We start from the raw sequence: 24,989 nt of genomic DNA on the forward strand, positions 1-24,989 counted from the left end.
AACTAAATAACCCGGAGCAAGCGATCGATTACAGGAGAACAGATCGAGGACCTGCCACATATAGATAAATATACACACTATGTAGCATTGGGAATTTTTGTTGTATACATTTGGACACACACTGCGGTGAGTGTTGGGATTAAAGCCTGCAGGGATTGTGTATGTTTTTAAGCTGCTGCAAAGGGGCGAAGGCAAGGGGACTCGGCACTACAATAGATGTTCTCACCTTCTCGCTATCCTGTGGGGACACTATTGCCACCGCCTTGTTTTTAGGGATTCCTTTGTTGCCTTCAATCTTGACGTCTCCTCCACCTGCAATGCATTGAAGGGGAAAATTAAAATAAATAAAAACGACCATGTGAATTCAGACTCAAATTGTCAAGACTCCATAGAGCGGTCAGAAGATGCCAAATGGTTAACTCCAAGTCTGCTGCAGATAACGGTTTGCATTAATTTAACCCTGTGCAGTGTTACCCCCAGGCCTGCGAATTCCCCCCATGCTCACTAAAAAAAAAGGTAGCATTTTTTGGTACAGTGTTTATATCTTCGGTGAAGTTGACCCAGACAGCTAGCTCAGCAATGGGTAGCAGAAACAAAAGCGGCTTCAATGGGGAGCTCCAAACCACCCGGAATAAAAAGATAAACGACTTGGGATGTAACTGGGTAACAAACCTCCAGAAAAGCATGCAATGCATTCAGGGTTTACCAAAAAAAGCATACCTAGTACTCCTCACTACAAGCTGAGCACTGATGGTAAAGAAACAGTACTTTCAATATGACAAAACCGGTCACACCTGCATTCTAGCTCCTGCTGACCGATGCAAAGTGGTCTACAATTTTCTACCCAGGCATCAATACGTGTGCACTCTCTGGCTAAATACCTTACTGTGTGCCCTGCTAGTACCACATCAGTGTAATAAGAAAACAGGTGTAACAGTAATCTGTGCATTACACGCAGAGAAAATGTACACAAGGCGGGAGGCGGCAAGCCGTGTGCGTTACAACCAATGCCAATCCCCTCTCCTTAAATATAGTCTTACTTCCATCTTATGGAAGATCAAGTAATTACCAACGATAAGCCCTAAAACAGGTGAAAGAGGAATCTGGGCGTTACGCGCAGAGAATGTACGCAAGGCGGGAGGAGGCAAGCCGTGTGCGGATTTTTATTCATTTACCTAGTAGTCTTAAATCTGCCAATGGATTTTCTTTAAATGTAAATCATGCATTAAACCACCTTTCTAATGCCCACAGCGCTGAACACAAAGAGGTGGTTAAGGGGTGAGGGTAGTGGATAATGGATATATTTCTGCCAATTGCACATTAAAAACTCCAGATGGCAATGTTATAGGACATAGGTTGATTGGGCATTGTCAAGTGTCAATGATATTGGTTATCATCAATAATTGGTGTTAACTGTGCACTAGAGGATTCCAATACACGTCTGACCAGGCAGAATCATGTTCAACAATCCTCAATTACTGGGATGCAGTGACCACTGTGAGAGATTCAACAGGTCACAGAATCCAAAGTTGCATACACTCCATGGTCTCTTGCACCGCTGCAGTAAAAGTATTTTCAAGGCAGATTATAAAGATAAAAGTGTTCTATGTTTACTGAAATAGAGTTTATAGCTTAAATTACACAGGGATGACATGTTTGCAGCATATTGATCAGAGAGAAACGATAACAAGCACATGGTTTAATTATAAAAGCAGCAATGCCAAACACCACCTAGGAGCACGTTCACATGTCTCAGACAGGTCCCCAAACCTGCCTTACTCCACAATCACACAGCACTGCAGTCAGGGATTCTGGGTCATGATATGCAAATGAGCACTCCCAGTGAGGCACAGTAAAAGTATATGCCTGCTGTTTTGAAAGAAAGTACACAACGCATTATATTGTGACTACATCTTGAAGAAAAGGTTCCCAATATCTCATGCTGTGTCAGATCAGATAACTCGCAACAAGTTACAGAGCTCGCCTGCGGTAGGGAGATTACAATGAAAGCCCATTACCTGGCTTGTGTTTAATATTGGTTTTCGAACCACACTTGGAAGACACTTTCGATACGTCAACCTTCTTGCTCAGGATCTGCACCTGAAACCAGGATAAAGTTGGTTGTAAATAGTTTGTAGTTAGCAGAGAACAGACACAGAACAGCAGGTAACATGAATGTCATCCCTTTCCCAAGTGACCTCTCCCCAGGTACTTCTCACCAGCCTCTGCTCACAAACGTGACTGTGCCAGTGATTGGAAGGCTCAACTGGGCATGCAGGAAAGTTCTTTAGAGATGCTGTCGTGTATGAATCCATCATGCATATTGCAGTGTCAACTGCGGTGTTGGTTGTAAACCCGCTGAAGCAGTCCGAATACCCTAAATACTATACTTTTTCCTTGACCTAATCTGCAAGAATTTGTGGATGCTCATCCCCCCAACTTTAATTATTAGACTATGAATTAAATGTCCATATTAGAATTATATGGATATTGATGAAGTCCTTCACACTACAGCCAGAACCTACACAAAGATGAAGCATTAGGAGAGGAATTGGTAAATGTCCTGCTAAAATATGGTCTGGAAGAGATGTGGATAAATCGTCACGGAAAAGCAAGTCAGATAGACGAAGCTGGAGAAAGAGCTGAAAAATACACTATTTACAAAACAGAACTATTATAAAGATACATAAAAAAAAAAAAAAAAACTGAATCTGGTTTCCTTTGGGACAATAGCACCATGAATAACTTGCTGAAAAGCAGAAGGATAAAACACGTTTTGTCAATATAAAAAGAACGTTATCTTGACAGATATGACCTGGCTGATGGGACATGTGATTGCAAGTAGAAGTACTGAATACATGAGGGTGATATTTTCTCTCTTTACTTCCAATGTTTCGCAGTGACCCAAAATGAAAAGATGGGTGTACTGGCCAATTTTTATTTATATCATGCAAGATCACAAATGCCAAAAGGGTTTAACTCCCTGTCAACGAGGGAAAGTAATTCGCTCTTACAAACACACTTACAGTGTGCTTACACTGCTTACGCCAGTGAGCAAACATACTTCTCCGCAGTCGAGAGAAGCTTCGACTTTGTATTGAAAATGCATGTTGGGCTATTAACGCACCAACAATTACCCTTCCCCCCCCAACCTGGGCAGGAGAGACTAGGAAAGTAATTTGTTGCAGACTTCTCCATCAGCAAAAGGGTTACCTTTTAAATTAACTAAAAGCAGTCTAGACAAAAGCATATTTGTTAAAAAGGAGCTAAAAGAAAACCCCTCATTTCCCATAAACCGTGTCATTATTAGGACGGCCCAAACCGTGTCCCCCCCGAACAATGCACGATAAGCTGTTTTTAGACAAATTGTGAACCATTCAAAAACATGTTTGAAACAAACGGTAATATACTGTAGAATAATAACGTATGCAAACTAGAGATAGCTGTGTGCAATGCATTGATTTTCGAGACCCGCACATTCCTGCCCTGGGAGATCATACAAGCGAATGTTTAGTGACTAAGGTGCAAGGAGCTGGCACCGAGTCTTGATCCAGTTCTGTGCCATTCTGACAAAGCTATGATGTTGTAAATGTGGGTGTTTGGTCACCGACTCCCTCATGGAGAGGACTTGTGGTAAAACAATGTTTGCAGAGGGTTAGACCTGAGCCTCGTATTACTGGATCTCCTCGAAGAAAGTTCTGGTGTCACAAGTGCAATATAAATGGTTTCACAGTGAAGTGACCAGTTGAAAGCCCACACCTGTGCCAGGGAAGAGAATTTGGGGGTGCAAGTAGGTAGAGGTGAGAGAAAGGGCACCTAAAACCAAGAGAAAGCCCGCCGTGTTGGGTGCAGCTCTTCTACTCACATTGGCACTGTCTGGTTTGGGGCCGCTGGAAGCCTGTGGGCGGGCACTGCCTGCTGTGAGCTTTGGAGCATTTGTAACCTGTAAACAATACGCACTTTAGTTCACTGTTCTGAAGCCGAATAGTTGTAAGTGAAGGATTCAAGAGGCAGGCGGAAGGGACAGGGAGCAGAGGCCGAGTGAAAAATATCAGATATCAAATATTAAAAAGATGCGAAAATAGTGAAGCGTAGAGAAGGAAAATGAGAAAAGGTGTTAAAATGATTTAAAAAACATCAAAGTAGAACTGGCTTATTTTCAAGTATTAGAGCGAAAAAAAACACCGTACTAGTTACATGAAAAACATTCCTTTTGGCAATTCGGAACAATGATTATCTGTGCGTTTTAAACCTGAACTACAATACATTTGTATACGTTATATACAGGCAAATTGTGATACAGGTAATGTTTTGGAGCAAGTACTCCTGTTCAGAGACTGGCAAACGTACCTCCTCAGTCCAAGAGGAGCTAATGTTTCCCTGCAATGTATACTGGCCCTTTTAGTACTATAAGGGAAACGGCACTTGGTGCACTTCTGTACCGAGCCTTCCTTTCCCAACCTCCCTATGTATGCCACCTTTCCAAATTAGTATAGTTAATCGTACTCCAATTATAAGCGTCAAATAAGCAGGCACTCCAGCGTAATAAGTAATGCTTTTAATGCATCGGTTTCAATTCCTAAATGAGCTATAATCAAGACAAAAGACGGATATGTTGATTAAATAAAACAACTTCGCTAATTACAATGGAGTGCGCCTGACTATATGACTCTTGGTGGTGCTTCTTGTATATTAACAAGATTGCTGCACATCTGTGGAAACAGAACTGTTATTGTCGAGTGCATTTTATTTTTCTACAAGCAAATTGGACATGAATCGAGAAAGTATTGACCGGGAAGTGGACTTCCAGGAATATTGTGCTGCACGTTCTAATTACTAAAGTGCCGGCTCAACTAATCCTACGGGAATTATAAACCTGTATCGTCGGTGAAGAACAAACTAGACCAGTGTGCCAGCTTCGCCTAGAACAGAGATTGGAAGACTCCCTGTACCATGTCTGGCAGATAAGGAGACCGCAACAGATTCAATGCCTTCTATGAGAACTCCCTCAGCCAACCAAAGTGTGAACCTGGTTTATAATGAGCAGCCCGTTTGCTTCTGGGGGCTCCAGCAAAGTGTTGCTTTGCAGGCCACCAAAGCAAAACATTTGTTAAAACAGTAACGCTAAAGAGCTTTATAGATATGATTTAGTCCAATGTATAAACACCCAGCGGGGACTTGTGCTTCTGGGAGCTGGCTATGTTCTTGCAGCCAAGGGGTTAACATTAAAGCTTAATGAAGCCATAACCTTTTTTGCTAGGACTCAACTGCACCATCTGCTCATCAGAAAGTGCTGTGCCAAGATTTAAATTGCACAGAATTGTATGTATTTGGCTGTCAGCAGAGTGAAATGTAATTAACCTTTCACAAATTAGAACCTCCCAGGCCTCAGTTCAGGAAAGCGTCTCTGTATAAGGATAGAAAGCACTGAATGTAAGCCGTGCTCTCCCATCGCATATGTAACGTCTGTAGGCAATGTAAATGTGCTGCACATTATAATATTAACACAGGATTTTTTCATATATACGGTATGTAAAATATAGGCCTACTCTTCACATGTGTGATATGCATATTACTACATCTATGAAGAACTCTATTGTATATTAAAAGGTATCACGAACACAGAACCACCACTTCCAGGATCAACACCGCTTCCAGATCTATGTCCTACAGGTAATTAAATACACTTTATTTTTGCATAATTTAACTTGACTGATAAGTAGTGAATTCTATTCTCCATCTCTTACAAGTTCCTTTTAAATCACACCAGCAACACATTGCTGTGGGGAGGGTCAGTTGCAAAGCTGCCTAAGGGACTTGAATGGATCTCCTCCAGCAGAGAGTTTACACCTGCCCAACCAAGACATCAATGGAGCCAGACAGACAAGTTAGAGTATTACAATGCATGGAATGTCTGTATTTATGTTTAATAACCTCAGTCCCCAACCAAACAAAAACCTTCACTACAGCATGTAGAAAATCTCTTAACATTTTAATGTGAAGTTCCATGATTCCAACGTGCCTTCTGCTTGAAGATCTTTAGTTACCCTGAACCTTGCTAGACCACTCTTGTTGATGCCTGAGCAACCCATCCTGCTCCCATCTAACACAATCAACAAAAGTGTTTGAAATGGAATTAGGGTATTTATAGGATTGAGAGTTTGTTCTGAAAATGCTTTAGACCAGGAATGGTCAACTACAGTCCTCAAGGGCCACCAACAGGTCAGCTTTTAAGGAAATCCCTGCTTCAGCAAAGGTGGCTCAATCAGTGGCTGAGTCACTGACAGCCACCTGTGCTGAAGCAGGGGTATCCTGAAAACCTGACTTGTTGGAGGGCTGGAGTTGGCCACGCCTGCTTTAGACCGCTGACCGCAACCGCTTGCTTATTTGAGTAATTATACTGAATCCATTCAATTAAGGCACACAAACTGGGTGCAGTAGCAACTTAAACACTGGTCACTGCAAAGTGTGAATGACATTCCTGGATTTGTTCAAGGTGAGGACAAACTGATCGTTCACTGCTGATGGGTGCATGCTGGCATCACTAATGTGAAATTCAACACAAGCTTCACATGTCAAAACTGCTAGAGATCAGGAAGGCCACTGACAGACGCCTTCACCTGAAAGCTTTTTTTTATTGCTGTTTAACAACGCGTAATTATTCACCAATACTTTAACCTGTTGTGCTACAAAAAAATTGAACTGAGAATTTTTTTAGGATCGTGTTTAACCCTGTGCTCAAAGAACCCCACACAGGAATGACCAACTCATGAGCAAATACATAGATATTTAGTTTTTATGCAAATAGAATATTGGTTGGTTAACCTCCAACAATGGCATGGCTGGGATTACCCAAGGAGGGGGTTGTGTAGGGGAGCACCCAGGGGTGCCGTACACATGAACAACAGTAAGAGAATGAGCGCAATTACAGCCTTTCCATTAATATTGCCGTGGTACTTCCCGTGGCAGGACTTTTTAAAGAACCAGGTTAGAAATAAATACCCCATAAGTGAAGCATTCCTATTTCCCTGTAGATTTAGCTTGAGCAGACTGCCAAGCTTTCTTCATGTACGGTGTTCGTGTTGGTGACATCCAGCAGTGGTGTTCTGCATGCTTTCCTTCTGCGAGAAAGCATCAACCTCTAACTTCACAGCGTGAATATCCTCCTCTATTCTCTAACTTCCCAGCACTCCTGACTGTGTGAGGAGACCTTCGCTAGGCTGACCACTGTGCTGCTGACCCGTTCTTTCCGGCACAATGTTCCACAACCCATTGGTGTATATACACCCCATGACAATGTGGAATAGCAAAGACACTAATCTGGGTGTCAATCTCATAGTATTGGTATGAATATACACATGTCATTAATGTAATGCTTTACAAAGGATTACACTTCTTTGCTTAACATTGCACATGCATGATTATTTCCATATCCAAGTCCTTGTGCCCGGATATCTTGGGGCTCCTTACCAATTTTACTGCATAGGTTCATATTAATCTTGTTATTTGTTTTTCTTCCAATACCGCCTTCCAATCTGTTATGTATTCTGCATTGCAGCAACTTTCCAGAGCCCCCTCATTTCCCCAATCATTACGCTCTCTCTCCATGCAACAAAAAGTGCGGTGGTTGTTGTATTTGAGCCTTGGCCGTGTCGCCCTTCTCATCCATTTCTCTGCATGTTCAGTTATTTCTCTGCATGCAGCTAAGCAAAAGGTTATGGTATAAAATCCTGTTATATCTGACCCTGTATTGCTCGGTGTCCGAATTGCTCGGTGTCCGATGATTGTGAAATGCTGCTGTAAGACAAATGGCCATACTCTATTTCCCCAGGGAACGATTTGCCTGTTACACGGCATATCCTGGAATATGTGGAGGTAGCAAATAAGCACATATAAAAGCAACACAAGGAGGTTGTTAGTGGAAAGAGAGCAGCCTAGAGCCCATACTTACATTCCCACCACCAGGGACATGCTTAATATTGTCCTTGGAGCCACACTTGGATTGTACATGGCTGTAGTTCACTTTTTTGGAGACTATCTGGACCTGGAGTGTCACAGGATGGAGAAAACGACACAGAGAAGTGGAGAGGCACGGTTAGAAATATCACATGGCAGGACGCATAGAATGGTTGCAACATGTTAAACAGGAAAAATGTTAATTGACACATGGGGTACGAGGCATAAGGATGCATGAAAGGAGAGAAAAGGGACATGAAGCAGGCAGGATACGGAGAAGCAGACAAGTAGCAGTGACGACAGATTAAGTGCTGTTAAAGTGCATGGTGTCAACACTCGCATATCCTGTTCAGCAGCCTATAATTACATTCTGCAGCCAAACCTTCACCCCACTGGAAGATGCTGGCATACCGAAATGGGTCTCAGCACGATTTCCCTCAGGAGAAGGCATGTTCAAGGAGTGGAATAATTGCCTCATTTGGTTCGGTTTAAAAGAGCACATTTTTGTGCCGGGTATTTCATTGTCAATCATACAGTAAGCATAAACTGAATAAGTTCTAGGTTGATCTACTTTATTATATCAATATGGAAGAAAACATGCTGTACTGTATATCTGCATTTGCGATTCTTCCAGACTGATCGTAATACATAAAGCTCATGCACAGCGCCTACAGATAACGTTCATGTTCCTCAATAAAGGGTACAAATGTCTGCAAAATATCCAATGTTCTCATTGACACGGACTGTCTTGTAGGTTATTAATGTTGATGCCGAACATACTGTAACGTTAACACCAAGTAGAACATTTGAAGTGAACTCTGGTCTCCAAAGTGACAAATGTTAGCGTAACCCATGAAAAGGCGACATTCCATTAAAATGGAGCATTAACAGAAAAGCTTCCTGAAAAGGCCTTCACGCCTCGATCCAGCCGCAAAGCTTCCTGAAAAGGCCTTCACGCCTCGATCCAGCCGCAAAGCTTCCTGAAAAGGCCTTCACGCCTCGACCCAGCCGCAAAGCTTCCTGAAAAGGCCTTCACGCCTCGACCCAGTCGCGAAGCTTCCTGAAAAGGCCTTCACGCCTCGACCCAGTCGCAAGGATATTTTTGATTTACAAAACGAATAATATTTTTTTCTACTCAAGACCAATAATTGCTTTACAACAAGCTGATAATGCCAAGATTCATAGGTTCGCGTTCATAATGCTGTGAAACTATTTTGCCCGAGCTGGAGAAGATTTTAGTCCCACTTATTGGGGCTCAATACTCTTCCAGCGCATTGCGTTGGGACCGTAGTATGTTCTACACGCAATGAGCAGACTGGCTTCAACACTTTCAAAGCTCAGTCCTGGGGAAGGTGAAATAATAATGTATTGTGTGGTCCGCACACAAACGGATAGAAGCGGTCATTTTGGATTACCAAATAATCATGCCAAAATTCCCCAAAAACACAATGTGGCTTGGGTAGCTAAAGTGACCAGGTTACTGAGGCAGTCTACCAACTACAAAGAGAAAAGGTTTTCACTACGTTGCCAACATTATCTGTCCACTCCCGACTTGCATGCACTCAGTGTATTCGCAATCTTCATTTGTCGTTGACGGATTCCAATGGACTTTGTATTTATTTATAATCATTACACCAAAACTGGACCCACATGTTACTTCTAGTAATTGGGAGTACTGTATAACAAATGATTTTACCTTACCCATGCAATGTGAATTAGTTATGGCACTTGACAGGTTTGGGGCAGAGTTATTTGATGGCAGACTTGGCCCCAAATAGGCAAGTTTTCTCGTCTGACACTTAAGTCATAAAATGCCGTTTAGAAAACACGAAGAAAAAAAATGGATTGAGCTGCATTTGGAAGTGCGTCGTTATCATGAATAGATCTTTATTCTGAGACATTTCTATGCATTTTCTTTTGAAATATTAGCACAATGGATTGCAGACAAAACTCAAATCAAATAAACGTACACTGTCTGCACAGTTTGTAAGCCCTCCTGGCTAGCGATATGCGATATGCTTCCCAATGCCAACTTGCGCTAATGGATCTCCTGCATGTGAAATCATTTTCTAGAAAGTGTATTTGCCATGTTTGTAAATAACCATAACCAGAGCAGACGTTCAAATCTTCTATACCGCGACGACATCTCCCTCGATAGAGATGACTCACCATAGAAGCTCTACAGTTCCTTGGTAAAGGTCATACTATGACAAGACATCAGTGCTCTAGAAATCTGTAGTACATGATACACATCTCAAGCCATCTCGATAAATAAAGCACTCTATACACTTAAAAATGTCTCTTGGGGTGTAAAATCAACACATTTCTGGTCTTACAAATGCTGCAATTACAACCACTCTGTTCTTGGCTAGAGGTCAAAACGAAGGGCTGGAAACTGGAAGCACGGTTGGCACAATACATTGTAAAAAGCTTCGATGAGATCTGTATATTAGTAAATATAGACAAACATGTGTCACATACACAGAGGCCATGAAGGCGTTTGGTTAAAAAACTATTTGACAGACCTTATTACAACAGGGTGGGTAATAGCCTGCCACGTGCCCAAAGCAGGCCAGTTATACACGTGCAGGCAAAGGTGACCTGCTACCCCCCAGTCTCGCCCGGAAAACAAAGCTGCTCTGGGACGGGGTTCACATCCGATTCAGCAGCACGGTTACTTGTTCTTCAGGCACCTTCGCAGAAAGGGCCCTTATATTATTAATGTTCGTGACACTATTTTCCACATTGATATGTATATTTTTTCCTTTGGATTTGAACCGAAGGTCCTCCAGAGCCAAGCCACACATTCATTGTTGTTTTGTTTAGATCTGGGAAACCCTGGTTCCCAAGATACTTGTTTTAGTTGCTAGTGCTTCAGCTGGAATTCTGGAAATCAAAATGGCGGCCATGCCCTGCAGACCAACTGGATGAAAATCCAGGAAGTGAACCTGCAACTAACCCTGCAAGTATCTTGGGAACTGTGGGCCCGGGTAACTAAAAATAGTGCAGGTCTGGTAAAATTAATAAAAAATAAAGTTTAACTGCAGAATGGGCAGGATTTCTGCTTTTAGCCTGTATCCTCCTAAACAATCCTAAGGCCCCGCTCTCAGTCAGCACGCCCACACTGCAGACAGGCGGCGTGCTGACAGGCACAGACCGCGATATGCGGTCTGTAGGGAGCCGGAGCGGGAGGGGTGGTTTGAGCAGAGGGACCCGCTACACCCCCCCCCATCCCTCCACGGGCTCGAGGGCTGCAGGAGGGAGCTGATGCGGGCTGCTGGAAGGTAAGCAGCTCCCACCCCCTTCCCCCACAAATGACACACACACCCTTGTGGAGGAAGCTGTCTGACAGCTCCCGCTACTGATGGGCTCATCAGCGCACCACGTGACGCGACACTGCAGGGAATCCCCTGGCGGCTGACGCGTCACAGCGCATAGTGAGCCGTGCAGGGAGGAGGGGCTGGGACCGGCTAGGAAAGGATACCCCTGCTGGTGAGGAACGCGCATGCGGCCGCGCACACCTAATGCTTCGAGGCCCAGGTAGGTTGGAATACATTACGTTACTTCCTTCTGGAGCTCACGATTGTGCGCTCACTGCAAGGCTTGTGCTTTTTCTGAATTAAGTGCCCGATTTCTTTGTAATGACCTCAAAGACCAGGTCACTGGAGTTTTTTCCATGAACTGCAGAACCCAGTTAACTGACCGGGTTCACTGCACAAAAGCACTTTCACTTCAAAAAGTCTACCGTTCATAGAGGCAAGTTTAAAAGCCTTTAGGCCACGTTACGGTCCCGGTCAGAGATGCTCTTGAAAATACAGTCAAATCTCCCACCAGCAAGGCTTGTGCTGAAGCCCAGGTTCATTATTTACCCCACTACATGGAGGAACTAATATCCAGAGGAATCTGCCCTCTTAGCCGTGTGTAAACAGGACATCTACCATAGGAAGAGAATGCCACGCGAGATTAAAAAGAACACATTCTATTGTATTTGTATGGCAACAGCATAATCCACAAAGCAGTACAATGTAATGGTGTGTGTGGGGTGTGGGGTGTGGAATAAATAAATAAAATTATATTATATATACAATATATATATATATATATATATATATATATATACACACACACATATATATACATATATATACACACACAATAAATATATATATAATATAATAATATATATAATATAATAATAATATATATATATATTATAATAATAATAATAATAATATATATATATAAAATAATAATAATATATAATATATATAATAATAATATATATAAAATTCCTGCATCGCCTTGTTCGCTCAATTTCTTTGGCAGCTTGAATTTCCCCTCTTGAGATGTAGAAAACTGCAATTCAACAATAAGCCAATTCCTCCTCGGATTTCTGTCAGCCTACAGGGCAGTGTGTCAGGCTCCAGCAGGAGGTGAGCACGTTAAAAAGGGAGCCCAGGAAGTCTGCACTGAATCAAACGTTACTTCACAGCTATACTTTAAAAAGGTATCCACAATGCCATCTCTGGGGTGGAATCAAAGTAGCATCATACCAATAAGCCAATTCATACTATGACCTGGGAACCTATAGGACTTTTGCAGGCTTCCATAAGAGGGGAGCACTTGTCAAGTAACTTAAGAGGAGCCCAGGAAGAGTCACTTGATTCATCGTAATCATGGACGCCAAACAGATACAATTAGTTGCCGACACTTGTGTAAATAGCAAAAACAGAACCTCCACTTGACAAATATTAAAACATTCCAGCAGGCAGGGGAATACACCTCATTTCCCTTCACAAGACCCCGAGGCTCAGATATGCTGTTTAATAAAAGTAGACTTCGTACACACGAGGCAAAAAACTATAAAATAAATCAAACCCAGGAAAGTAACAGATTTATATACTATACCTACTAGACCCTCTCCAGAAAAGCTTCCCAGGGCAGCAAAGGGGGAGAGTCATTTATATAGCTATACATATCAATATATCCATGTATAAATCTACATATGTATATACTTGTCTGTGTACATATACATCCATCCCTACCTAAATAGGCTATATATTTGGACATGCATTTTACCATGGAAGATGTCAGATAGGTACACGGCAAGAAGCCGGATGCAAGCCATACTGGAATGCTGGGTCACTTGTCAGGATCCCCAATGTCAATTGTCCCCAGATTGTGACTTCTAAAGCAGAAGCTGGGCTGAGGTGCCCATCACGAGCTTCCAGGTGACCGTGCAGCAAGAACATCAGAGTCATGGAGACTCGTACAGACAGAAACCTAACCTCCCCCCTGTGGGACTTGGGAGGACAAGGATAAAACAACACTGCCCACCCTTATACTTTCAGTGACGTCAGACACCACCTCCCCCCCCCCCACTGGTTATGAGAAGGACGCAGTGCTTTTCATTTGCCTCTGCAATGTTGATCCCTGTCCTACTTCAGCAGGAGTCACGCATACTACAGGTGAGCGCTTGTGTGGAACGGAGAACAAATACTTGAGACCGATAGGTGTTTTCCAGGTTGACATATGGTTGGAATGCACCTGCTATTTACATGTCCTGATTTGAATTTGTTTTTATACACAGTACATATACTGCAGGAGTGGCCAACTCCAGCCCTCAAGGTTCACCAACAGGCCAGGTTCAGGATATCCCTGCTTCAGCACAGGAGGCTTAATCAGTGGCTCAAAGACAGCCACTAATTGAGCCACCTGTGCTGAAGCAGGGATATCCTGAAAACCTGACCTGTTGGTGGCCCGTGAGGACTGGAGTTGGCCACTCCTGCAGTATACGGTTTAGATATTAGCACATTTTAGCCATTTCATGGATTTTGAAAACAGAACAAGCGAGGCAAACCGTGTCCGTGTCTCTGGGGAACGGCATGCTACATGCATGACCGGTAATCTGGGTTGCTTTAATAATTTATTATATATGGTTTATAAAGTCTTCTTAATTTACAACGGTACTTTAAAGATATGCATGCAGCCATCTCTGGGGTGGAATCGAGGTAGCACATTTCTGACTTCCTTGTCAGCATGACAGTTACAATAGAAGTAATAATGTCATTATAGTAATACCCAATTATAGTCACTATAATATACAATACATAACAATATTAACACTATATCACTACCCAATTACATGTGGGGAAGCGTAAACCCAGGCAGGTAACCTGAATTATCCATAAACTAAGAAAGGCTCAATACACCGAACGAAACTGGTGAATCCCAGCTCCTGCAAGCCGCGCACAATCCATAGACATTAATAGCTGGTTGAAGGTTGAGCAAAAGAAAGCAAATTGAGCATGGAATTCACTTTATAGAATAGCATGAAGTCATTGTGAGGGGATCAGAATGCAAGAATAGAACAGCAGTGCTAGAAATACTCAAATGGAAAACAGGAAGGGAGGAAAGTGTAGGTGGGAAATGTGCAGCGTTTACAAGGGAGAGTGTCTAAAGAGAAGGGAAAGTGATCCAAGGCAAAATGTGCAGCGTATACAAGGGAGAGTATCAAAAGAGAAGGGAAAGTGATCCAAGGAAAAAGGACCATACGGCCTTCACCGCCTGTTACTTTTCTCTAGAGGTTGTGTATAATGGATGTGAACTCACTTTCCCATTGGCCTGCTTTTGTGCAGTCTCTTGTGTATCTGCTGATTTAGTGGTGGCCATTTTAGGGACAGCGGGGGGCGCGGCTTTTCTGGCTGTGCTGGCAGGCACACGGGCTCGCTCTACTGTAGCCTGGGGGGAAAACATATGTAGGATCATTTATGAATCAACACAGCATCGAAGAAAATATCGGAACGAGACAAGGGGAAAAAGTGACCATTTTAACCAAAACCTTGTGTGAAATGGACATTTTTTTTTTAACCGGTGGTAAATTAACAAAATGGAGCACACAAATGGTCCATAATTCAACCCTTTAATAACACTTGGCAGTCAGCAAAATATACACACTGTCCTGCTAGTGCTAAATATACAAGTCACTGCAGCCCCTTCAGAAGCAGGGGGTCAGGACATTTCAAAGCCTCTTTTTGCATTTAATTAGCACTATTGCGAGACACGTGGTTACCCATGAAACATTATAGGTGTCACCATTTGGTTTAGCAAGAATGACACATACCTACGCTGGAAAGATACCCACACATGCACTTCTAGCCAATGGAAAATGAGATCGGATTGTAACATGGTGGTGTCATAGTATGTGATAAGCACCTGAGCGGATGAACTTGCCGAAAGCCTTCGAGCTTCCAGCATACTAATAATTATCTTGGTTGGGATAATACTGGCGTGACAATCTCTCTTTGTAGCTTAATGTGAAAGGAAATCATTATTGCCTGTTGAAGCCAAATGCTTTGTTATGACAAAACACAATCATGGCAATGGAATATTTCAGACAGTATTTGCTTGCTTAGAAATCCATTTTCTGCCAAGGCATTGGGTACAGAAGTTGGCTGTGTATGGCAGGAAATGGCACATACTGTACAGTGCCCAGGCAATGCATGCTTACAAATCACACTTGCATGATTATGAAAGCTCTTCACTTTCTTCAATGAAAATCAATGCGCAAAACATGCTCAAACCATTATCTTACAACACAACTATACAACGCCAAACATCAGGGCAAGATCTCCAAGAGATGCACTACTATGCAAAATAGGAATCAAAATCTGCTATAGGTCACGTCACCTCCCCTCAATAGAAATGGTGAGAAAGGGTCCTGTTCAGCCCACGGTTTGCATTGGCACATCTTTCTGGTTCCACAGTGGCAAATTCATGAAAGGAAATGGAGGTGATGCCAATGAATCCCACCCGTTAATGACTTAGAGGGTAGGTCACAGCCCTGTTGTAAGTTGTATCCCTCCCTGAGCATCATAGTATAAGCTAGATAAGCTCTCACCTTGCCTCCGCCTGCCTGGTGCTTCAGGTTATCTGTGGATCCGATCTTTGAGCGGATGTTCTTCACTCCGGGGGCCGGAGCACTGGCGGGTCGGGGCTGCTTGGGAACAGCACTGGGTTTGCTGATGGGTGCAGCGGCCGTTGTGCTCAGATTCACGGTGGGTTTCGCGGTGGGTTTGTTCAGTGGGGCGGGTTTTGCTGTTGGCAGCTTCTTTGTGTCTGCGGCTGCGTTGGGGGCCGAGGTGGGCTTGGGGACAGCCGGTTTGGTAGTTTTGGGGCGGCTGGGAGCCGTAACAGGGCTGGAGGGGATGGCTCCGTTACTCTTTGTTATGTTAGATGGAACAGATTTAGGGCGACTCAGTTCTGTAATAGAAAATGAAAACCAGTAATCAGCCATAGTGCCAATATTACAAATGCATAGTAAAATAGAAAGTCTATGTTATATACTCATTTACCAAGCTAAAGTTACCCTTTCTGCAGCAAGAAATAAAGGGAGGGCATTACATTTAGGATTATTCTGCTTTTTGTCCCAATCCCGTGTTTCACCGTAAAATGTGTTTAAGGCCTTTAATGTCCAATTCAAAATTGTATCATGGCAAATATTGCAGAATATGGAGGGTGCAAAATACAGCTGAGGGGAAAATTACAAGAGTGGCCATACTGTATGTAAATCAATTTGCCTTTGAAACTGAAAACTGTGAATACTGGGATGAAAGACGAAATGTCAAATACAATTTGAATTGGCAACTGGACCAAGAAAGTTGGGCTGTATAATAAACATATAGGTCCTTATTCAATATGCCGTCAACAAAAAGGTATGATGGTAGGAGAGAGAAAGAGCACAAAAAAAATAAAATGTAGAAGGGCTGGAGGCAGGTAACAAGTTAAATTTAATAGGTATAATCGCCAAACAAAAACAAAATAGGTCCTCGATGCATTTCTCGCCCTGAAGGCACTTTATCTCTTTGATAAATGTGAAAAAGACGCCCGAGGACATATTTTATTTTTGTTTGGCAATTATGCCCATTTAAATAATTCAACTTTTTACCTGCCTCCAGCCCTTCACCTTTTTTGCTGTGCTCCCTCTCCTACCACTGTACCTTTGTACCGTTCATCGGAACGGAAGCCCGCGCATCGGAACGGAAGCCCGCGCATCGGAACGGAAGCCCGCGCACCGGAACGGAAGCCCGCGCACCGGAACGGAACCCCGCGCATCGGAACGGAAGCCCGCGCATCGGAACGGAAGCCCGCGCACCGGAACGGAAGCCCGCGCACCGGAACGGAAGCCCGCGCACCGGAACGGAAGCCCGCGCACCGGAACCAGGCAGGACGATACGGAAGCCCGCGCATCGGAACGGAAGCCCGCGCATCGGAACGGAAGCGGAAGCACGCGCATCGGAACGGAAGCACGCGCATCGGAACCAGGCAGGACGATTTGTACTGCGAGTACAGCTGGATCACCTATTCCTAGCCAGTATGGTCACGGTTCTCCACTCGCCTACACGGGGTGGGAGCTTGCATTACTCCACATATAACTGGGCTTATCTGATGGATTACTAAACGTGTTATTCAATGGCTACTCATGATGGTTCTGAACTTCTATATATGAACTACACATTGCTCTGCACTTGGATGAATATATGTATTTATTGATTTGAATCACTCCGTTTTTTAAGCACCACAAGGGATTATTTCCCATTTTGTTCAATACGCCGTTCAGCAGGAACATGGCTTAAAGCAGCTTTCCCCCTACTCATTCTATTCCCCCAACATTCCCCAGTTTTTTTCTTATTATTTGTATATGTAAAGCATGTTGGAAGACTGAGCAACTAATTGAGCCATCTTTGCTGAAGCAGGGATATCCTTAAAACCTGTCCTGTTGGTGGCCCTTGGACTGGAGCTGGCCACCCCTGCTCTACATCTCTCCTCGCCGTGCTGCCTTACATTGTAATGATGGCGCCAGCGGTTTCAGTGCCGAATAAGAAGTACCTAATTTGCATGGATTTCACAGGAAAACAGGTCATTGGTTTTTCAGAAGACTTTTATTGTCACTTTAACCCCTCCACAGCCAGAGGGGAATGCAACACATTGTTCTGCCAGTGAAGGAGCAAGGTGTCATTTAGTCTAACAATTTACACCAACATTGTTTTAAAATATATTGCCCCATGGAAAGCACACGGTCCCCGTTACCTGCTCCTCCCTTATATGAAGCATGCAGCGGGTAACAGGATCAGCCTCACACTAATGGGAAGCACACGGTCCCTATTACCTGCTCCTCCCTTATATGAAGCATGCAGCGGGTAAAAGGATCGGCCTCACACTAATGGGAAGCACACGGTCCCTATTACCTGCTCCTCCCTTATATGAAGCATGCAGCGGGTAAAAGGATCGGCCTCACACTAATGGGAAGCACACGGTCCCTATTACCTGCTCCTCCCTTATATGAAGCATGCAGCGGGTAACAGGATCGGCCTCACATTAATGGGAAGCACACGGTCCCTATTACCTGCTCCTCCCTTATATGAAGCATGCAGCGGGTAAAAGGATCGGCCTCACATTAATGGGAAGCACACGGTCCCCATTACCTGCTCCTCCCTTATATGAAGCATGCAGCGGGTAAAAGGATCGGCCTCACATTAATGGGAAACACACGGTCCCCGTTACCTGCTCCTCCCTTATATGAAGCATGCAGCGGGTAACAGGATCGGCCTCACATTAATGGGAAGCACACTGTCCCTATTACCTGCTCCTCCCTTATATGAAGCATGCAGCGGGTAACAGGATCACCCTCACACTAATGGGAAGCACACGGTCCCCATTACCTGCTCCTCCCTTATATGAAGCATGCAGCGGGTAACCGGATCGGCCTCACACTAATGGGAAGCACACTGTCCCTATTACCTGCTCCTCCCTTATATGAAGCATGCAGCGGGTAAAAGGATCGGCCTCACATTAATGGGAAGCACACTGTCCCTATTACCTGCTCCTCCCTTATATGAAGCATGCAGCGGGTAACAGGATCAGCCTCACACTAATGGGAAGCACACGGTCCCCATTACCTGCTCCTCCCTTATATGAAGCATGCAGCGGGTAAAAGGATCGGCCTCACATTAATGGGAAACACACTGTCCCTATTACCTGCTCCTCCCTTATATGAAGCATGCAGCGGGTAACAGGATCAGCCTCACACTAATGGGAAGCACACGGTCCCCATTACCTGCACCTCCCTTATATGAAGCATGCAGCGGGTAAAAGGATCGGCCTCACACTAATGGGAAACAAAGCGCAATCCCTGCGCTCCTACCAATTGGGCTAAAATACACCAGTAACATGTTTACATTTAGAACCCAAGTCTATGCGACAAAGGAGACATTTGGTTGCATCTTTTGATCAAAACATGATTCAAGCCGCCAACCTCGTCAAGGTAACCTCCGTTTAGCATGTACCTGCACTGAGTATATGCACTTTCTTACTGTTCCGTGGACTAAAGTTTGTGAAGCATGTGAAGGGGCCCTGAAGGGGTTAAATAAATGAAACATGCTTATTTGTGATGTAGTGCAGTTAAAAGCTGGCCAAAGCCAGATAAAAAGTCCCCCTTCACTGAAGGGCAGGTGAGAGTTTATGGCTGACAGAAAGGCGATGTGTGCAAGTATTAATATTTCACACGAGGGTATTTGTGCAGCCACAGTTCACCTCTATAATAAGGGAACTTTATTACTGGCTGGCAACCAAATGACTCCTGTGTCACACAGACTGACGTTCTAAATGTAAAAATATCAGTGCTATATTTTAGCCCAATTGGTAGGAGCGCAGGAATGGTTCTGTTTTCCATGGAAAGAATAAAAGAAAGTGGCAGCAGCGAGACTTATTTATAGTGACATGCGCCGAGCTAAAGTATATTAAGGGGACATTGAGGCGTTAGCAACTCTTGTACTCTGAATAAAGCTCTGAATATTCCCATTTAAAGAAGCAATACTACATTCCTCCTTTATTTATTTGTATATGTAAAACACGTGACAATGTACAATTCTACATTCTTACCCAAGCTGCTCCTGTTATAAATCTGTAAACATCTTGATTGCGTCACTAACATAATGGCTGCTTCAGTCAGGGTAACTCAGCATCTACAATGTATCCTGATATTACTAAGGTAAGATTATCTATTGTTACAGTTTGCAGCTCAAACTGCTGGGAATATTGGCATCAAATTATGACCAACAGGAAAGATCTTGCACAGCTGGGGAGGTGGGCAAAGCCTGCTATAGAAATCAAAAAATGCTCAGTATATTAAAACGACATTAGGGTTCGAAAATAATAATACAAAAAGTCACTTACCTAATACAGAAACAATAAGAGAAAACAAAAAAACACAGATCTCATGTTTTGTAGTTTTAAACCTGCCAGATTAGGGGGAAGGCTTGTTCAGTCTATTGAATTGAAGCTCGAGTGTTCGAGACAGTGGCTTCAGAATAAATCTACTGTAAGCCGATCCTAACTAGCAGATAGTGCAGACTAGTATCTAGAACTGGCCTATGGGATTCAGGTCTTACAGGTCACACTGCCAAATGCCCTCTGTTTAGGGTTCTGCTTGTCTATAGGAAGGGGCAGTGGCATGAGCCCTGTAATCAATCCTTTCCAAGAACATACTGTACAAAACGTGCCTAATTCAGACACTACTTTTAGAACAAAGTTGTACAACTGGTGCTTTACATATTAGAGCCCCCACCCCATTCAATACTAGAAGTGGAAGTCTTCAATGCACTGTACATTGTATAGATTCTGACACCCTGTGGTGAATGGACTTGCAGTTTTCCATCTTTTTAACATCAATTTGCCACAGATTGTTCATATGTGCTGTAGCAGCAAAGGGAAACATACCTGCGAGGTTTATTAAAGCTCTGTACACTAGAACTCCAAATAAGAAATATCATGTGTGTCCATTAAATTGTACCCCTCAGGTCCAATAAGGCCACTGAAACTTCACAACCATATCATAGCATGACCTCTAGCAAGCATACTGTAGCAGGGTCAAAATAACAACCCGTTTGGAAAACACACTCCATTGCATTTTGTGTTTTTCCACGGTTTACTTTAGACAAAAAGCTAAACTAGATGCTAGAAAGGCCTGCTATTGTTGAGCCTAGCTTAGTATGTGTGGCTCACATTTGCTTATATTACACCAGGCACCCGGATGTTAGATTAGAGACATACCTGTGGGGGATTTTGCAGTGGTCGCTTTCTTGGCTTCTGCAGGTTTCACATCAGTCTTGATGGCTGCACACAAACAAAGAAGCATTGGCCCAGGTGCACCACCCTTTACAGCAGCTCGTCACAAGCAAGCTCGTCAATCAAGAACCACTGAAGTATCTTGTAAAACAAATACTGGTACAAAGCTTTTACAGCGCTGGTAGACGCCTTACATCCCCTTCAAGTCAATGGGCTTTAAGGCGTCTTCTAGCACGGTTGTCTTTTATGGCAGAAGACTGCTTGGGAAACATGGGCCATAATCTATACTATGCCATATGTTTAGCAACCTGAGAACGAAAAACCACCAACATACTGGGAGCAGAAGGAAATCTTGCAGCAAAACAAGAGTTGTACAGGTTTCAGTACAAATACGGGGGTCAGGACAGCACACATTTGGGACCTGGGGCATTGTGGGGCTGCAGCCTGCATATCTGATTGAAGGGCCAACCCAAGGCCACCAGGAACAGAGATAGCAGGGTAAATATTAGGGCCGTGTTGGTGCTGCATGCACTTGTCATTAGGACCAGTCTCAACAAGCACCCTCGCAGTTCTAGATTTAACACATCAATATACCTGATTTATTTAGGAAAAGTCAGCCACTAAGGGTATTGAGAGGGACACCGAGGCACTGTGGGAGTTACACGTGGCTAGACATGATACATTGCTGGCTCATGATGCTAGTTAGGTGACTTTTCAGGTGATGGATGGGGTAGAACCTCCGATTCACGTGCAGTACACATTGGTTACACTAGCACCACATGGAACGAATGAGCAACGGGACTATTCATGTTCCCTGGTATAATATCTTAAGGCTATATATCCTTTTGTGATTATACTGTTTCAACACGGGGTAATGTGTGATACAACGAGGTTTAGGCTTCAGGATATATAGAATTTAATATTAAATGACATTAATTTAACCGAGTTATTGCTACATTTTCAATGCAATTTAAGTGTAGCGCTTAATATCTCCCATTCTATCCTGGGCAGATCGCTTACACATTACTTGTATAGTACACCATCACCTTTTGTAAAAACACTTTCACTAGGTGGGGTTTAATAAGATCACATTTCTACTTCAGCACACCATGCAACTGTGATCCGAAGGCTTTCTGGCAGCTTGGACTTTACATATAAGGACTGCCATACCTTATGTCGCAATGATGCATTTGGTGCATGAGAACTAGGCTAGTTGTGCCTTTATACTCCATACATGACTCGCTTCACTCTGTGTAGCCCAAAATGCGTTTCTCTGCTCAAAATAAATATAAGCATATAGATACAAAGATAGAACGATTATATTAGATTATCTGAAATGTTCTAATTGTGACACACAGGTGGGACTACACATCTCCTTGGGAACATGCCTATTCACCTTTTAGTTCTGGAATTATACTGATCCATGAGTTGGCACCCTTTACCTTTGATATTACTTGTCAGAAGATTTTGTATTCCAAAAAAAGTATAAAAATTGGGGTGACACGAAAGAAACCGAAGGAGAGAATGACTTACACGTCGGCCGTTTTGGGGTCAGAGTAGATTTTGCTGTAGCTCCTCCCGCGGTGGGTGCACCTGTTACCGATGTGTTAAGCTTGGAAATTGCAGGACTGCTTTTCGCAGCAGGACGAGGGGTAGACGTGAGTGTTGGTTTTGTTGCTGTAGTCTTCTTATCTGGGCTCTTTACTGGGCTTTTCAGATCAACACCCTGATAATCACAAGCAGTTTATGAGTGGTCTTACCTTAGACTGGTGGGATACGAACTTCTTCGACTGGAAACATTGCTTACTGGGCTCAGTGACAGGTTTACATAGCATATTCTGGTTTAAACAAAAACACCACTCAAGTCCTTTTATCAATATTTCCAACAATGCCATTTGAAATGCCACATGCAGAATAGGAGGTCAAGTAATGCAGTGACAAGAGCATCTGGAAATTCCCTCTTTATTCCAGAAGCCATTGCCTTGTCAATTTAAAGTGGGCACTCAATCTCAGGTCAGGCACAAGCTAGTGAAACGGTGTCCAAAAGGACAATTGCAGCAAACCATCTAATATTGCAAACATAACAATGGTCCACATTCACACTAAAAATTGAAGCTGTTGAACATTCACCAATGCAAAGATAAATTAATTCAGGTTTGAACACCTTCAATAAGAAAAAGGGTGTGGAATATTTTGAAAATTTAGCTTTTTCGCTAATATTTTTGGAGGGATTGCCACTTTAAAGCCACCCATTCATTTCAGGCAAGAAAACAAATTGGCAGCAATGTATAATGAAACTTGGAGCATTAAAACTAACGTCTTCAATGCTCCCACTAAGCTTGCTGGCTTTAAGTGGGGTTATACAAAGGACCTTCACTCAAGGTCTGCCCGAGAGCCAGGATGTTACATCACACTGTTAAAGTAACTTTACCTCTTCAGCTACTATTGATTTCTTTGCACTTGAACGCTGGTAGGGAGGACATTCAAATATGAACAAAGCTACTACCACACGTGGTGGCAAGATTCGTACGCAGTGCCATATACAGTATTGATTTATGATCGACTGGCCTGACAAGTGATGGAAATAACCAGCATGAAAGATAATTAATGGGGACGCTCAGCTCTAGTGTGATTCATCTTATTGTAATATTAATAGGACCAGATGGCACCTTTCATGGCATACAGACTGGTAAAAGGGACTTGGAACGCCAAAATAACTAAAAGCTGCATCATGGAGGAGAGGACTGTGACACACACACACACACACACACGAATACATTTACAGAAACCTATAGGCGTTTGGTTAAACTACAGATAAAAGCACGAACACAAAAAAATAAAATAAATAATAGTATTGCCAGCATGTCACCATGAAAGATCGGTCTGGTGCTAGTTTTCCAAATGTAATCCCAGTGCATTCGTTACGTCACTGTAGAAAACCAAGAGACTTAATCGAATCATAGATGACTTTATGCTGCTTTGACAATACTGCACGTGTCGGGGTGGGGTGCAGCGGAGGCGGGGTGCAGCAGAGGTGGGGTGCAGCAGAGGCGGGGGTTTTACTTCTCATTGTAGCAAAGGATCCCAAATTTTTTTTTTTAAAGTGGCAGCACCACTTCGCTTACAAAAAACCTTATGTAGACAATTTAATATTGTAATGGTTTTCTTTGAACAAAATGAATACTTCGAAAATCAGTACTGGAGCCAATCCAATTAGAAATGTTTGTATTTAAATTTTTCTCCTCCAAATATTGTAAAACTAAATATAAAATGCAGCACTATTCACGTACAAGCCAGATGCGGATGACAAACGAGAATTTAAGAAAACTCCCTAGACATTTTAAAAGCCGGCTATGCATTTCTAAAATGCAGCCTGAAACGTCGGTGTGCGGGCACAGCGCATGCAGGCCGGAATGTAAATATATTGCAGCCTGAAACGTCGGTGTGCGGGCACAGCGCATGCAGGCCGGAATGTAAATATATTGCAGCCTGAAACGTCGGTGTGCGGGCACAGCGCATGCAGGCCGGAATGTAAATATATTGCAGCCTGAAACGTCGGTGTGCGGGCACAGCGCATGCAGGCCGGAATGTAAATATATTGCAGCCTGAAACGTCGGTGTGCGGGCACAGCGCATGCAGGCCGGAATGTAAATATATTGCAGCCTGAAACGTCGGTGTGCGGGCACAGCGCATGCAGGCGGGAATGTAAATATATTGCAGCCTGAAACGTCGGTGTGCGGGCACAGCGCATGCAGGCCGGAATGTAAATATATTGCAGCCTGAAACGTCGGTGTGCGGGCACAGCGCATGCAGGCGGGAATGTAAATATATTGCAGCCTGAAACGTCGGTGTGCGGGCACAGCGCATGCAGGCGGGAATGTAAATATATTGCAGCCTGAAACGTCGGT

General features: G+C 43.4%; 1 protein-coding gene across 22 annotated transcripts in view; it reads right to left on the reverse strand.

Annotated features, from left to right (window-relative positions):
- Nucleotides 1-24,989, reverse strand: part of MAP4 (microtubule associated protein 4) — a 191,370-nt gene that overhangs the window by 8,024 nt on the left and 158,357 nt on the right. For 13 of the 22 annotated variants that reach the window (XM_075588174.1, XM_075588166.1, XM_075588185.1 and 10 more), the window contains 8 exons: nucleotides 22,615-22,810; nucleotides 21,067-21,129; nucleotides 15,857-16,218; nucleotides 14,569-14,697; nucleotides 7,952-8,044; nucleotides 3,866-3,943; nucleotides 2,019-2,100; nucleotides 227-312 (listed from right to left, as the gene is read on the reverse strand). In XM_075588174.1, the coding sequence (XP_075444289.1) occupies nucleotides 227-312; nucleotides 2,019-2,100; nucleotides 3,866-3,943; nucleotides 7,952-8,044; nucleotides 14,569-14,697; nucleotides 15,857-16,218; nucleotides 21,067-21,129; nucleotides 22,615-22,810 (1,089 nt within the window). The remainder of the gene's footprint in view (nucleotides 1-226; nucleotides 313-2,018; nucleotides 2,101-3,865; nucleotides 3,944-7,951; nucleotides 8,045-14,568; nucleotides 14,698-15,856; nucleotides 16,219-21,066; nucleotides 21,130-22,614; nucleotides 22,811-24,989) is intronic. The other 9 variants (XM_075588179.1, XM_075588164.1, XM_075588172.1 and 6 more) reach the window with 8 other exon arrangements.

Source organism: Ascaphus truei, chromosome 2 (genome assembly GCF_040206685.1).
Source record: "Ascaphus truei isolate aAscTru1 chromosome 2, aAscTru1.hap1, whole genome shotgun sequence".
Taxonomy (NCBI): domain Eukaryota; kingdom Metazoa; phylum Chordata; class Amphibia; order Anura; family Ascaphidae; genus Ascaphus; species Ascaphus truei.